Source organism: Bactrocera latifrons, unplaced genomic scaffold, assembly GCF_001853355.1.
Source record: "Bactrocera latifrons isolate USDA-ARS-PBARC rearing strain unplaced genomic scaffold, ASM185335v1 scaffold_170, whole genome shotgun sequence".
Classification (NCBI taxonomy): domain Eukaryota; kingdom Metazoa; phylum Arthropoda; class Insecta; order Diptera; family Tephritidae; genus Bactrocera; species Bactrocera latifrons.
In genome coordinates, this window is record NW_017535186.1 from 57,602 (window position 1) to 73,259 (window position 15,658).

At 38.0% G+C, this 15,658-nt stretch overlaps 2 protein-coding genes across 9 annotated transcripts in view; one reads left to right on the top strand and one right to left on the bottom strand.

The window, feature by feature from the left end:
• The window catches only part of LOC108966882 (elongation factor-like GTPase 1), a 19,011-nt gene extending 13,271 nt beyond the window's left edge, over window positions 1–5,740 (top strand). The window contains exon 2 of the mRNA XM_018930018.1: window positions 5,449–5,740. Within this exon, the coding sequence (XP_018785563.1) occupies window positions 5,449–5,637 (189 nt within the window). The 3' untranslated portion in view covers window positions 5,638–5,740. The remainder of the gene's footprint in view (window positions 1–5,448) is intronic.
• Window positions 5,741–7,096: 1,356 nt separating this feature from the next.
• Window positions 7,097–13,898, bottom strand: LOC108966855 (proton-coupled folate transporter). 8 transcript variants are annotated; one of them, XM_018929976.1, is made up of 9 exons: window positions 13,728–13,898; window positions 11,036–11,268; window positions 9,870–9,950; window positions 9,613–9,783; window positions 8,498–8,861; window positions 8,325–8,431; window positions 7,927–8,265; window positions 7,519–7,853; window positions 7,097–7,458 (listed from the first exon to the last, which is right to left on the bottom strand). In XM_018929976.1, the coding sequence occupies exons 2-9, from the start codon at window positions 11,051–11,053 to the stop codon at window positions 7,263–7,265; spliced, it is 1,611 nt and encodes a 536-aa protein (XP_018785521.1). In that variant the 5' UTR covers window positions 11,054–11,268; window positions 13,728–13,898; the 3' UTR covers window positions 7,097–7,262. The 8 variants fall into 8 exon arrangements, with proteins under 8 accessions (XP_018785521.1, XP_018785523.1, XP_018785518.1 ...); XM_018929978.1 differs by having other exon boundaries at window positions 11,036–11,200; window positions 13,720–13,898; XM_018929973.1 differs by having other exon boundaries at window positions 13,720–13,898.
• Between the last annotated feature and the right edge of the window lie 1,760 nt (window positions 13,899–15,658).

Genomic DNA, 15,658 nt, shown 5'->3' on the forward strand with positions numbered 1-15,658 from the left:
TTTCAAGATTTGGCGCATGGTGAATATCTGGTCGGTTGTTGATTTTCCAGGTCTGAAGCCACACTGATAAAGTCCAATCAGTTTGTTGACGGTGGGCTTTAATTTTTCACACAATACGCTCGATAGAACCTTATATGCAATGTTGAGGAGGTAACTTCTTCCTGGTCGGGCAATGGAACGTCTGCTCCATCGTCATCGATTGCGGAATCGGGTTCGCCTTCTCCTGGGGTTGTGCGTTCGCTGCCATTCAGCAAGCTGGAGAAGTGTTCCCTCCATAATTTAAGTATGCTTTGGGCATCGGTGACTAGATTACCTTTGGGGGTACTACAAGAGTCTTGAAACCTGTAAGCCGCCGCATTTTTTCGTAGAATTTTGGAACATTAACCCTGTCGACCAGCTTATCAAGCTCTTCGTACTACCGCATTTCGGCCTCTTTCTTCTTCTGTCTGTAAATGCGTCTCGCTTCCCTCCTCAAATCTTGGTATCTATCCCATCCCGCACGTGTTGTGGTCGATCGTAACGTTGCGAGGTAGGCAGCCTGTTTTCTCTCTGCTGCGACACGGCACTCCTCGTCGTACCAGCTGCTCTTTTGCACTTTCCGAAAACCAATGGTTTCGGTTGTAGCTGTACGTAAGGATTTTGAAATGCCGTCCCACAGTTACCTTATACCGAGTTGTTGACGAGTGCTCTCAGAGAGCAGGAGTGCAAACCGAGTAGAAAATCGTTCGACTGTCTGTTGTGATTGCAGCTTCTCGACATCGAACCTTCCTTGTGTTTGATGGCGTGCCTTTTTTTGCTGCACAGAGGCGGGTGCGAATCTTAGCTGCAACAAGATAGTGGTCAGAGTCGATGTTAGGACCTCGGAGCGAACTCACATCTAAAACACTGGAGACGTGTCTTCCGTCTATCACAACGTGATCGATCTGTTTGATTTTTTTACGATCCGGAGACAGCCGGATAGCTTGATGTATCTTCTTATGCTGGAATCTAGTACCAAGTCGCCAAGCACGATTTTGACATCGTGGCGGGGGCACCTCTCATAAGTGCGTTTCAAGTACTCATTAAAGGCATCTTCGGTCCTATCGTCCTCTTCCTTTGGGGCGTGGGCGTAAATCAGCGATATCTTGAAGAACCTCGCTTTGATACGGATTGTGGCTAGACGTTCATTCACCGGATTGAATGATAGTACTCGGCAACGGAGTCTCTCTCCCACCACACCAAACTTGCGCTCCTTTATATGGCCACTGTAGTAAATGCCACAAGACCTACTCGTCTCTGTCCTTGTCCCGTCCATCGCATTTCTTGGACGGCGGTGATGTCAGCCTTTATTTTCACGAAGATATCAACCAGCTGGGCAGCGGCACCTTCAAAATTAAGGGACCGGACATTCCAGGTGCATGCCCCCAAATCATACTCCTTAATTCGTTTGCCATGGTCGTCATAAAAAGGGGGGTCTCTCATCCAAGACTGTTGAAAATTTTTCATTGGGGAAAACACCCCCGTGGCGGGTCAAAAACCCAGCGCACAACTCTATGTAGGGGATATTTCGCCTTCTCACTTTATCTCGCCTTCAAACGGATGTTCTTAGGCTACCCTGAGGATACTTGGTCAAAGACCGGATGTCGTGAGCTGCTTGAGTCATATGTAAAAGAATCGTTTCAAAGAACTTTTCTTACTTTCGTGAACTTCTACTTATGACTCCACCCTCCATTAATAATCAAACCTACTTTTTTATATTTATAATGAACTTTAATGAACCAAATATATACCATTTTCGTCGACCGATTTTTGCAGTTTTTCCGCCAGAGACATTATTGCATCAAGGTAAAACTTTTTTGGTTTCACGGCAACAAGTAATTTTCACAGGATTCTCTTGAAACCAACTTTACTCCTTTAAGAAAGTTCTGCATTGTCCGGAACAAATGGTAGTCCGATGTTGCAAGGTCAAGACTGTATGGTGGATGCATCAAAACTTCCCAGCCAAGCTCTCTCAATTTTTGCCGAGTCATCAAAGATGTGTGTGGTCTACCGTTATCCTGTTGAAAGAAGAAACCTTTTCTGTTGACCAGTTCTGACCATTTTTTCGATTGCTTGCTTTAAACTCTTCAGTTGTTGGCAGAAAAATGTTGAATCAATCGTTCAACCAGGCTGGAGCAGCTCATTGAGGATGATTCCTTTCCAATCCCACTGAACACTCTGCATAAGCTTTCGAGGCATTAATGGTATGACACAATGTGGAGATATACATATCTACGACTGCAACGACATCTGTTGACAAAATACGAAAAGACTTTTTCCATATAAAGCGAATATTCCAAAAACCAAATATACATACATACGCCCTAAGATTCCGATTGGTTATTGATCTGTAGGAACCTTAGCTCCTTGTAAAGGAATTTCTAGTTTCCAAATTCGATTTGCGGGCGCAGTTTATAGTACATTATCTAGTCCGGGTCAAATTTGATCATATATCACGACTTGTCGAAATTTACATATAAATATTTACAAGCCACTTGATCACCGACTCATGCTCCTTTCAATTTCTCCTCTTTGGACTATCCTTTTGGCAAGCAAACACACACATACATATGTCCACATGCATGTGTACATATATACATATATGTGTGTGTGCATAATTTTAGTTGAATTACGTGTTATTCCAACGCTCGTCATTATGCGCTGTCACGGTTCATCATTTTCTCGTATGCATCCTCAATTGGCTGATCTCATTGCTGTCTTTGTTGTTGCTGTCGAGTTTTTTCGTTGTCGCTTGCATGGTATGTACTACTCCCTTTGAGTGATTTGTGGTGTGATAAACAAGCAAAAGTGTTGGCAGATAATGATCAGTCGCTATGGAATGCCAGCTGGTGGTGGATGCCGCAGGCAACCAAGTGGCCCCAATGACGGCAACGCGGATGGTATGGTATCCCTACTCGCTCGAAGGTGTGTTCGAACTTCGACGAAATTGCACAGCAGTTGAAATCCCTCACTCTATTTCACCTGAACTCAAAAGGTTGTCTTCGTTTTGTTGCTTCGTTGCTCTTTTACCTTTTGCTCGCTGGTAGGTCGGTGGGGATGTGTGAGTGCCTGTGTACAGTTGTGTGTGTGTGTGAAGTGTCTGATTAGGATAACCTGGTGTTGATGTCAGCCAATGCTTATCTTACATTCATTTGTAGATATATTTGGGTTTCGGTTTGCGGATTTCTATGTAATTTTAGTTCTTCTTCTTCTTTGTTGGCGTAATTTTAGTTAAGCTCTGATACTTATTATTACGTTGAAATACTTTTAAGTTGAAATACTTGAGTTTATATATATATATATATATATTTATTTTTTTTTTTTTGGAATATATAAATATTTGAGGATTTATTCCGTTCTTGGAAGTTATTCAATACTTAAAACTTAAGTAAGTTGAAGCCTGCCACTCAAGTTCAATTTTGCTTAAAACGCATACTTAATCCTGCCCTTATGATTACAAGCTGTTACAAGCTTGGACCGTTATAAGTTTCATAGGGCATATATTAAGTCAGCAAAGCACACAATTTTTCTCGAAATGACCACCTTTTGCTTTTACACAAGCTCTCAAACAAGTGGGCTATTGTTCATTAGCTGCACACACAATTTCTATCAGTATTAACAACACTGCTCGAACGAAAGATCTTTTGAGACTCTTCAAATATCTTTGGCAGATATGACAGACCACGCTCTCCAACAGACTACACAAACTGCAATCCAATGGATTCAAATCTGGACTTCCAGACTTCCCCTTTTCTGCTTTTAAGCCACTACTGAGAGGGTTTTGCCTTGTGTGATGGCACAGTATCTTGCTGAAAGATCCATTACTCTCCATCGAAGAGCTTAACTGTTTTACCATGCCTTCTCAAATATTCAGCTATTTTCTCAAAAAACTATTTCTCTAAAATAACCAATCTAAATCTCAATTTAATGGTGCTTACAGTAAACCCTTAAAATGTATTAACAAGTTCAAGTAGAATAAAAGGGAAGCAATACACATGCTCTTCATTGAAAACATTGAGAGGTGCAGGTGCTGCATGTGAATGTAAAATCTTTTAAACGCGACAATACGGTTTTTAGCATCTTTTCATTTTGATTTATGAAAATTTACATTTTTGTCTGCTAAGTGAATGACAATTCATTTTCTCTGAATGCCCATTTTGCTCTCTTATGATGGATCTCCTGCGGCGAATTGCTGTTGCTGCCACAATAAGTTCATCAATCAATCGAAAATCACACCTTTATGCCAATCAGCAAAAAAAAAAAAAAACAGAATAAGAAACAAAGTTGGTGGCCCCTAAAAGTGGTAACTCACCCGTTTTCATAGACGAATTTATGTTTGCGCTATCACCTAGACGAACATGCAACACACGCACATAGAAAGCGTTGCGGTGCGCATTCATACGAGATAAGCTGTTTATCCTGTCGTGGCCTATCGAAAACAATCTGAAAATTCGCTCGCTCACCGCGCGACCAACGCAGCGCACTCCATTGAAGGTATACTCTGGAGACTGCCTATGGTCGACTAACCAACACATAGTCGCCATTCATGGCGCACCCACCCGTGCATGCAATTTTGCAAACATCGCAAGAAATTGAATTCGTTTCGGCGTCATTGCTAAGCATTTCCGCACGCAGGACACTTGAAACGCACAAAGGACCTTAACGCCACACACACACAGGCACGCAAGCAGCCTGCGACGGCGAAGTGTAATAAAGAACGACAATGGCAATGTGTCGAAAACAAACGAGCGTGGCGAACGGCGAACGGCGCACACAGCTGGAAAGGTGCCGACGACGCAGGGCAAGGTGATGCAGTATCCTTGGAAATTTACGAAAATCACGTAAATTCAATGAAAATAGAAAGACGAGCACTTGAAAGCGTTACAGACGGCAATGAAGGTGTTCGCGTGTAAATATGTGTGTGTGTGTGTGTAGTGACACGCAAATTCACACTCTTCGGCATTGCGTACACCTAAGCACCCACAGGCAAAATGCATAAAGGACACTTGAGCGCTAAGAGCCTTTGACAAAGCAATTCAATGAAGCGTGAAGAGTTCGAACATGAAAATGTGGCCGAGAAGTGCCACTTCAGCGTGAAAGACACACACAAACAGGCATTAGCTTCGCTGCAGCCAAAGGAAATGACGTTTTGCTGTACGTGCAACATGTCACTAGGCGGTCAACATCAACCACCGTTACATCTGCCGGCACTTGCACTGGCACTCTTGCAACATCATAGTTTCCTTTTTCATTCATTTATCGCTTCCAATATTCTAGTGCATTAGCATTACCATTGCCAATCACCTTTGCGCCACATGCCACACAATGCCAGAATTATTGCAGATTTTCACTTAATCCCATTCCAGCTTAGAAACGTTTAATACCGAGCCCACACACACACGCTCAATTTACATTCAACTCTCGTTTTAGGTAATCAACATTGATCCGTTCTGGGTACCGACCACCGAGGAGGAGATTGCACATTATGGCGAAAAGGCAGACTCAGCGAACCGGGCCAAAGTATACATGGACAGCGTGCGCCGACGCAAAGGACTCTATGTGGACGACAAGGTTGTGGAGCATGCGGAGAAGCAGCGCACTTTATCGAAAAATAAATGACACTCTCACTCTCCAATGATGCCTGTGTATTCCATTTGTGTTTGTGTAGTTTTCATTTTTAAAAATTGTAATTTTATTTGAATAAATTTTTTAACTAAATTAAGACGTTCATTTTAAAGTCATTGCGCTGTGTGACCAGATCTCGTTGGATCGAGAGTTCAAATAGAAGAAACAATCTTTTTTGCACTCGACTGTATAATAATGAATAAATATGTATAGGCGATTCCCTTTTCGACTTTATATGTGTAACCGAGGTTTAGGACACATCAAGAGCCGTTCCCCCGATAGTAGGGTCTACGTAACCGGAACGGACCTGGATTTTTATCTGACCAAGGACTGTCAACTCGGCGGAACAACAACACATCAATAGCCTTCTTGCCTCTACATTGTGTTCTTTAGTTTCTGCAGGTAGCGCTATCTAATCGTTGACTAAAGGTCGGCGTCGATCCTTGAGACCTTCTGTCCGATTGATGACCTTTGTTGATCAAATAAAATGAGTGAAGTTTGTTTTATGAGAATAAAGATGTGAGAACAAAAAGTAAAGGCTAAACTCAGGACTACAGGGTTTGTCCAGAAAGTACTTCGGAGTTTGCGCGCACCGACCGGATTCGGTCAGTTGTCTCCGAGCACTTGGAGAGTCAGGACAAATATTTTCGCGCGATGTGTGGTTCTGAGTGACAAAGGCGTTTGATGTGATTAAGCAGGCTTATCCAGATGTTGCTGTAGCAAGAAGTGGTGTGTTTCAATAGCAGAACCCCTTTTTGGAGGGCCGGGAAGAGGTCGCTGATGAATGAGCAAATCCAAAGTGAAAACGTTGCTCATTGTCTTTTTTGACATCAAAGGTATCCACCATTAATTAGTTCCTCGTGGACAAACCGGCAACGCCAAGTTTTACGTAGAAGTCCGCAAGAGACTCAAAATAAGGGTCGATCGGGTACGACAAGACATCACTGCCGATTGGAAGTTGCACCACGACAACGCCCCGGCTCACACCACCTTTCTTGTGAACAGTTAATTAACCAAGGTCGGCATCCCAACAGCCGATGAAAGGGGCGCGGCTCTCAAGGCTATTCCGGAGAATGCCGGATTCCGTGACGCCTTCAATGCTTGAAAATCGCGCTGGCAGCGCCACATCGACCCAGAAGGAGCCAATTTTGAAGGTTTTTAAAGTTTTGTAACAAGAGTGCTTCTTTCAGAATTTGCCGCCGTGGAATCACGCTATCATAGGAACTAAGGATTCACCAATGCTCATACAATTGGCATTAATGGCTTTAGTGCTGTGATTATGTTTCATGAGATGTCTGTACCCCTGCATTGCAATTTCGCTCCATATCTGTTGTGAGTATACCTCCCGATATTATTATTAATTACTTCATGCATCGGTTATTCGTTCCGAAATTATTCCTATATTTATTTTATCTAAAAAAATTTTTTTATAGATATAATAAACAAAGTAATATTAATGTCTTTCATATATAAGGTCTTATTCTTAGAATAACTAATATTATATTGTACAATAAATTTAACTTCTATGATACTTCGCTCCTTTGTTATTGGTGCTGTTATAACAGCATAAAAGAAGTTGTTGACGTGGCAGCGCTCGGTCAGATGTAAACTTGTTTCGGTTACGCACTCACGGCTTTCGTCGAAATATCCTTATCTGCAATATTTGCGCTTATAGCAGGCACTTGAACTGGCTCAATGGCACTGGCAGATTTCTTAGTCGCGGGGTTAGCTGCATTCTCATGTATGAGTTGAGATTCTTTTTCGCTAATTTCCGGCACGGCCAGAGATTGTTCGCCAAGGATGATATGAATAGTGCTAAGAATTGAAAAAAAGAGAAAATCGTTATCAAAAGAAAAAAATATTAGATGCACGTACAGTATCAGTACGAAGACGGCCAGCTGTGTGGCAATGGTCAGTAGGAAAACACCCTGACCACCCTTGCCATCGTCATTTAAGGTGGCGCGATAAACCTGTGAATAAAAAACACCGCTAATGAAGGGTACGGCATTATCGCAGACAGCGAGCAGAGCGAAGACCTTGCCTCGCTCGGATTGCGGCACAATTTTCGAGGTCATCGCACGAATCATTGGACCCACTATGGGTCCCAAACTACAAATTAGCGCGCCCACATAGAAAAATGTGCCAGTCTGCGCGAAGTAGTAAAAGAGACGAGCAATTGCGTGCGCCCAAGCGCCGATGAAGATGATGGTCTGCAAGAAAAAAAAAACAAAAAACGAAAAATACTTAGAACTCAAGCCATTTGATCAGCACAGACGCACACACCGTATCCTTCCAATAGAATCCTTTATTCATTAACGGCACCGCCACCAACATGGCAACAACGTAGGCGGTGGACTTGAATGTTTTGAATGTGCTGTACACATCGACATTCCATTTAAATTTGAAAATCGTGTACAGATATAAGTACTGGTTCTCGTCGCGTTGGAATGTATACAAAGCCATGGCGATCAGTAAGATGATGAGGAAGGGACGTCGATGACCAGGTCGTTTTTTGATCAAAACAGTGACAGAGTCCTTGACATGTTCTTTATCGAAAAAATCCGGAAAGAAACCGCAACAGCCGAGTTCGTGCAGAGAACGTTGTTTAGCGGTAGTTTGCCACTAAAATTATTCCACTATTATTCAATCCACACTCAACCCCTCTAAGAACAACAACTTACCTTGAGTGCAAATACGGTATAAATTATGGCAAGCGCCAATAATGCGGCATTCACCGTAAACATGTCCGCATACGACTTATTAAATGCATTGTAGAAGAGGTACGAACCTGAAAATTCCCTAATATGTGTAGACAAGCTCTAAACTCTACACACTGATTTCACTAAAATCTCACCTAAAGCCACACCCGTTGGCATAGCGGTCAAATAGCAGACATCCAGTATGGTTACACGAAGTGTACGGTTCTTCAGCGTTGATATGTCCGAGATGTAGGCGAAGCATGAGGCGAATATGGCGACGTCCGCACCCGTTAGCGCCGACGGTAGTGTGGCTGTGTAAATGACGTACTCCAATGGCCAAGTCTTCATTCGTGCGTTCACAACGATCATAACCGAGTAGATGAGTTTACCGGTGAGACCCATGAGGAGCGGAAATTTGCGACCGCGCCGATCGGAGAAGGAACCGATGAAGAGCGCCAATACAATAGGAAACACATGCGCTGAAATTGCCTCGATTTGATGGAATTTTGCCGTTGTTATCTGGAAATAGGCGTACGTTACATACCATTTTTATAAAAAAAAATTTGGATTGTAAATTTTTAAAGTTAATTTTTTTTTTTACAGCCGAAGCTGTAATTGAAGATATATTTGGAATTTTAACGATAATTTAACTAATTTTTCATATTTTTAATATGTTTTTTTCGTCATTATAGTAAATTAAATATAAATTTTTATATTTTTAATTTTATTTTTGATGATGATAAGATTTAATTTTCTTTCGAAAACCCAATTTTAATTAAATTTAATTTTTGAATTAAGTTTAATTTTTTAATAAATTGTTTGTGTATTATTCTAGTTTAACTTATTTTTAATTAATTGTGACATTGTTTTTAATATTTTATTATATTTATATTTCTTTTTATTTATTGGTTCATTTTTGAGGGGTTAGATGCAGTTAAAAGGGTGATGAAAAGCAGAAATTTCCAGAAATTTTTCTGAGAAAAGTTTTAAATTTATTGATCCAAAAATGTGTGCACATATTATGGTTTCTTTTAACTTTATATTAGCAAAAATATTTATTTGGAAAGCAGCTACAGCTGATCTGCAGGAGCTCCTCTCTAAAAAAGAGTACTCTGAAACGCCGAATATTCACCGGACAGATTTTCTGAGTCTGTTCTTAAATATATATGCATAGGAAAATAAAATACATTTTTGTTTTTTTTTTGAAGATTTCTAACTGTATATAATCCCTTAAGCCATTTTCATTTTTAACTGAATCTTGATTAATTACCTGCACTTGCTTTTTATATATGGCGTTCTCATCCGACTGAATGTTCGAACAGATTTCATCGGTAAAATTATTATTGACGCGACACGCCTTCTGTACGAAAAAGTCCTGTTCCACCACGGACGTAATCATGAAGGCAAACATGTACAGGAACATTGTGGGCTCCACGGATACCTAATAAACGGATAATTCAAATATATAAAAAATGCATTTCACATACATGTTCCAAGGGTTAAACTGATTCCACGGCTCAAACTCACCTTTTTATACCATGGTGACATGCAATTCTTTTTGATTTTAGCCCAACGGCTGTTGGATAGCTCAGTTCGCACACGTACATCCTAAAAGTATACTATTATTTATTCTCTTGTAAACATGAAACAGCTGTTATTTATGTTCCACACATTTGCGTTGCTCTACAAGCCATGCGCAACCAAAATTTAGACGGAGTTGCCATGATTCGGTATTATTACGTTGTTGGTGTGTTTAACTAAAACTTTGAAATCTGTACATTGGAAGAATTATAACATATAGTATAGTAGAGCAGATTTAATTATCGCTTAATAGCTTCCTCAGATATCTCGAACTAATTAAGTTGGCAATTTCAAAATCAGAAGAAATGGAGCTCTTGGGAAATCTTGTATGTGCTATTTTAGCTACATATATAACGTATCTTTTTCTTAAAATGCTCAAACTTTCTCTCAAAATTTTACATAAAACTCCGAAATATTTTTGATTAATAAAATCTTCTTAAAATAAACTTTTTTGAAAAGCTTCTCTCATCAAATTCCAATTTAGTTACACTTTTATCCTTATTTAATGTTAACGCATTATATGTTTGTATTCACTGAACTCACATCATTTGTGCTTGTGGGGCTATATTTCACCCGGGGCCTGTTTGCCATTATTTTCTAAAATTTTGGACACTTGGCAACCCTAATGGCGTAAACACACAACTAGCGTGTCACTAAACAATTTTATAACTTCTTCATGGATATTTCACGTAACACGATAGTTTCGGCAGCTGTTGCTAGTATTATTAGCGAATCTCCACTTGTTTACAATGAATTCGCGAAAGTCAATCTTTAATCAACATTTCTAAACAGAAATGCTACACAACACCGGGCTAATTCTCTTACTAGTACACCAAACGACTGAGTGCTCTGCACACTTCAAAGTATTAGACGGAACCAATTGATGTTATACGCGTGCAATATTCGTCATAAGTGGTTCACTATCACTGTCAATATCAATTATTTCGTAACTATAAACATTGAATGTTTTGTATCGATAATGTAAATACATACATATATCAATCGCTTAGCCAAAGAACAAAAAAAAAGAAAACTGAACACAATATTTATTATTTTTTCACCATAGTGAGTAAATTGAGCGCGCTCTCTTTGTCTCACACCTTTATACTCACCTCTGTTGTGGAATCCATTTACCGGCTGATAAAGTCACACGTGCTTTGAATTTTGTTTATTTTGTTGTTTTCAATTCATATAATTTTGCTTTTGTCTGCAGAGTTGCCGTTTATTTTTATATATTGTGCCGCTTTTCGCGGAACTATACTTATTTATAAGAAAATCTGAAAATGTTTTCAAAATTTTTAAGTTTTCACATGTCGCGTATGCATTTTCTTAAACAACTGTCGTCCTGCGAACAAATAAAATGGGAATTTTGAAAATATGGATTCGAAAATTTCATAATAAACTGGTCATAAAAAAGTTGTGAAAAAAGCCCTGTTCTAAAAGTAATCCCAAATTTGAAGTCGATCGGAAAGTCAAAGCTATTTATCTCGCCAATTGAAAAAGACAGTTTAGAAAACACAAAAAACCTGTTCAAATAAAGTTATAACCATATATTTACATATGTACGGTTCACCCTTAAAAGCCTGATAACTCCGATTCATTCAAAATATTGATTTGCATTATAATTGTCGGTTACAAACAACATTTGTTCTACGATTTTTCTTAAAAAAATCATTATTTTTGATTTTACAGGGTGTTTTATCGGTTGGTCCTTTGAGGAGTGCTGCTCATTTTAACTACATGTAATTTTTCCAAAAATCCATATTTTATTGAAATTTCATTAATTTTATTATTAAACTGATAAGAGATATGTATGTATACTAGTTTGTATGGGGTCTAGAAAATAAATTTGCTGTTTCGATAAACAAAGAGATATACCACATTTTATGCAATAAATTTGCATACGTGATTTGGATGCTTGAGCACCTGATGGTTCCACAAAGGCCCATTTAAGTTTTATTGCGTCAAATTTAAATTGAAATTTGTAAAATTTTTATCAACACTCACATCACATTAAATTGTAATGACGATGAAGGTTACAAATTTTCAACATTAATTAATTATTATTACTTTCACAATAGTCACTTGAAAATACATACAAACATTTTTTGAAATTATTTTTTCGATGCACTCTTATTCAAGACAAAATGTAAATGACTGCAAAGCTCACACACAAGTGGCGACTGAGACTGAAAAGATAACGGATATATCAGAGCAACATGTGACGTGATGTAATATTTAAAAATGCATGTTCAGACGTGAAAATTTTACAAAAGTAGCGGTTGATTTCTGGAGGAACCACCAGGCGTGTAAGGGTTAAAGTCGTTTGGAATAATTTTTTTTTTTTCACCCTCAACTGGGTATATACAGTTTGGGTTGATGTTTATAACAACCAGAAGGAAACATTGCAGATCAATGCATAGTACATACATACATACACGATAAGCAATGTTCACAGTTTACTCTCTAACCGCTTCTAAACTTATTTAAATAGAAGACCAAGTTAGTTTAAATAATAACAAACACTTCTCCTTTCAATAAAGTATTGTACATTATCAATTGTTGGGTTATTACCAAATTATTATTGTTTGCACTTTATTATGAGCTTATGAGTACAACATGTAGTACTAATATTGGATTTATGTAGTTCATATGGTAATTAATGACACTCCAGAGACAAATATAAATATAATTCATAAACAAAGTAATGCTCAATCAAAGATAATGCCAATTAGCAAGTAATGCAGCGGCTTTAGCTGCTCGAAGAAGCGATCACTGAAGACGACGGCCGGGTCGCTACACTGTGTTTTTGAGTCTTACTATCAGAACTACATATGTATGTACGTTTTTCCCGACATTAATGACATCGGCGATTAGATTACGCGACGCATATTTACACTTGCGTCGATAAATGATAATCAACACTCATATATATTTGCATACATGTATGTATGTAAGAAGAGATTGTGGAGGTAAATTATGAAGGATTTTTATACATTTCTAGAACGAAAGTTTGACATCTGATGCATTATCTAAAATAGCCGGAATTTTTTATCTCCAAGCAATATATTTTTATAGCTTATTTTCAGGTTCTTTAGACACCTCAGCTGAACGCCACGCCCATTTACTGTATAATAAATAGCAGGATTGAGAGATAAGATGAAATGCAGCGTCGTTTTAGTTTCTAATTGGCGAGATATCAAGGTACCATAAATAAAACTTCCGCGTGCATAACGGCTTATCAGATACGTGCCATTATATTTAAAGTAAACCCATAATTCCAATTATGTTCAACGTGTTAGAGCTTTGATACTTTAAAGAAGGACGTTTGTTGTAGACCAATGAAGATGTGTAAAATCGTAAATTTTGTATAACAGTATCTCATTTTTAGAGCAAAGCAGATAAAATTAATAAATGAAATAAAAAAATTACTTCTTCAACGAAATTGGTTTAAAATTGTTCATTTTAACGGGAGTGCACTGTACTTCAAATATATGTTTTTTTTTTGTGGAGAGTTATTATTTTTCTATAGGATTTTATGTCAAGACCAAAATAATCGCTTTGAAAATTTGGAAAATACTAACTTCAAGTCATCAAAAAAATCACACATCACATCAACATAATATCACTGAAACAGACTTTGCCGTCAACTGCAACATGCATATAATTGCTATATGTATATATTAATTTCTATTCACTTTGTTTCTCTTATTTTAATTCTTTTGTATAATATTTCAACCTTGCTGAGAGGTTTAAATACGCATGCAAAAATTGTTTTCTTTATTTACAATTATACTTTTTCACTTTTTAGGCTAACGTGTTCGGTTTCCGAAAGTAACAAATCAAAAACAGCTTTTACAACGAGTTTGAAATTATTTCCATAATTTCATTTACTTGAGCCGATACGCCACACCGATCACTACGCTGATCGCGTTCCAACTGAACTTATAAATTTCAAATGGTCGCCGAGCTTTTAGAACTTATTCAAATAACAGTCATTCTCATACTCAGCGATCTCTGCAGCGTTATTCACATGTGGAAGAGTATTATTAAGCACTTAACTATGGAAGTGAATTTATGAAATCTGATTCCACAAAGTAGGCTGCGGACATAAATAAAATATCGAATGAGCTACACCTTTAACAGATTTATGAGGGATGGACTTACTGCTAGGTGATATAAATACTATAATGTAGTTTCAAGACAAATTAACGATCGACGAACCAAACATGCAGTCGCTCTTATCTCTTAGAACAATTCATAACCAAAGAATAAAAATCTGATGGAATGCAAGCAGGGACTGGTTATGGATCATATTTTTACTGCTGACTTAAGCAATTTTCACATTGCACAATACAGATCGAGTCATAAGTTTCCCTCTTATTTCAAAGATGTATTATATAACACTCTGTAACAAATGCTATGAGTGCCTCAATTTGTTCTTTTATAAAAATTTCAGAATATACAAAATCAGGCAACAAACACCCCTCTCCCCACAGAATATCAGCTTCATTCAATAATTTAACAATAGACGATTCACTCAATGAAGCTTTTACAAATTAACGTTTTGTAGCGCCATAATCCATAAGTAGAAATAAATTACGTTTGAAATTCATTGAAATATCTGCGAGTAATCTACATATGTATGTATGTATTGATACTTAAAAGTAAACACATTTTAATAGCATCTAATCAGTGCGCATTTGGAAAGTTTAATTTATTCATTTGATTATTATGCGGCGTTAGGCATTTGAAGTCCGTTTACAGCCGAAGTAAATAGTGATAACGGTAGAATAGTAATCTTCGTGTATTCCTTTTGCAGTAATTCCGATTTCAGAATTTAAATACAAATGCAAATAGATGAGCAAGTAATTAAGAGCAGCCGTCGAAGCAATTTACATTGTGACAAAAAAGCACCGCTCAATTGTAATTAAATTCCTCGGCTAAATGATATTTCAATAAATGTAGACAGCTAAGTTGGTAGGACTGTTCTTAATTATTATGCCAAATATAAGCGCGATCTGTCAACGGTTTGTTTACAGCAGATGCTTAAGACGCACACCTCAATAGTGCGTTGACATTTTTACAATGGTTAAAAATATCGAAGAAGGAATTTGTTTTAGTTTTGTATTTTAAACCAAATTTCCTTTCAGGAATCGTTGCGAATGTTTGAAAAGTCTTACAGGCAAAATTTATACAGGTTTATCAAAAAACACAGGTCTACGAGAGGTACAAAGTGGTATCATTGGCCAACCTTCGACCTCTTCAACTGTTGAAAATATTAAAAAAGTGAGGATATGCTGCTTGCGGGTCGGATCGAATTATTTTAGTGGATATTTTGTGTATCAAACGTGTTCTTGCTCGGGTCGTTCAGATAAAGCTGATTTTTTGCACTTAAGTATCTTTGGACATGCTTTTTATTTATTATTTTCACTCACTTTTGAACAGCTTTACCTTTTTTTCAACTCACCCAAACTTAATTTTTTTTTTTTGTGAAATGAAGCTTAAAATCTCATCTTTCTAACACTATATGGTATGAGCACGATTGATATACGACTACAACGACATCTCTTGACCAAATACGAATACGAATACGCTTACCCAACATGCAAGCAAGTTTTAGAGACATTGCAAGAGAGCTCGACAGAGAGCCCGTTCGAATGATTTTGGTGGATATTTTAAGTATGAAACGCGTTTTGGACACATTCATGGAGAGTATTGTAACTGCCGATGAT

Excerpts from the sequence above, each read along its gene's own strand:
- LOC108966855 (XM_018929970.1), bottom strand. The coding sequence starts at position 10,514 with ATGGCAAACAGGCCCCGGGTGAAATATAGCCCCACAAGCACAAATGAT. Across the intron at positions 9,784-9,869 it reads TGTCACCATGGTATAAAAAG|GTATCCGTGGAGCCCACAAT; the intron begins GTGAGTTTGAGC and ends TCCGTTTATTAG. Across the intron at positions 8,432-8,497 it reads GCCAACGGGTGTGGCTTTAG|GTTCGTACCTCTTCTACAAT; the intron begins GTGAGATTTTAG and ends GGGAATTTTCAG.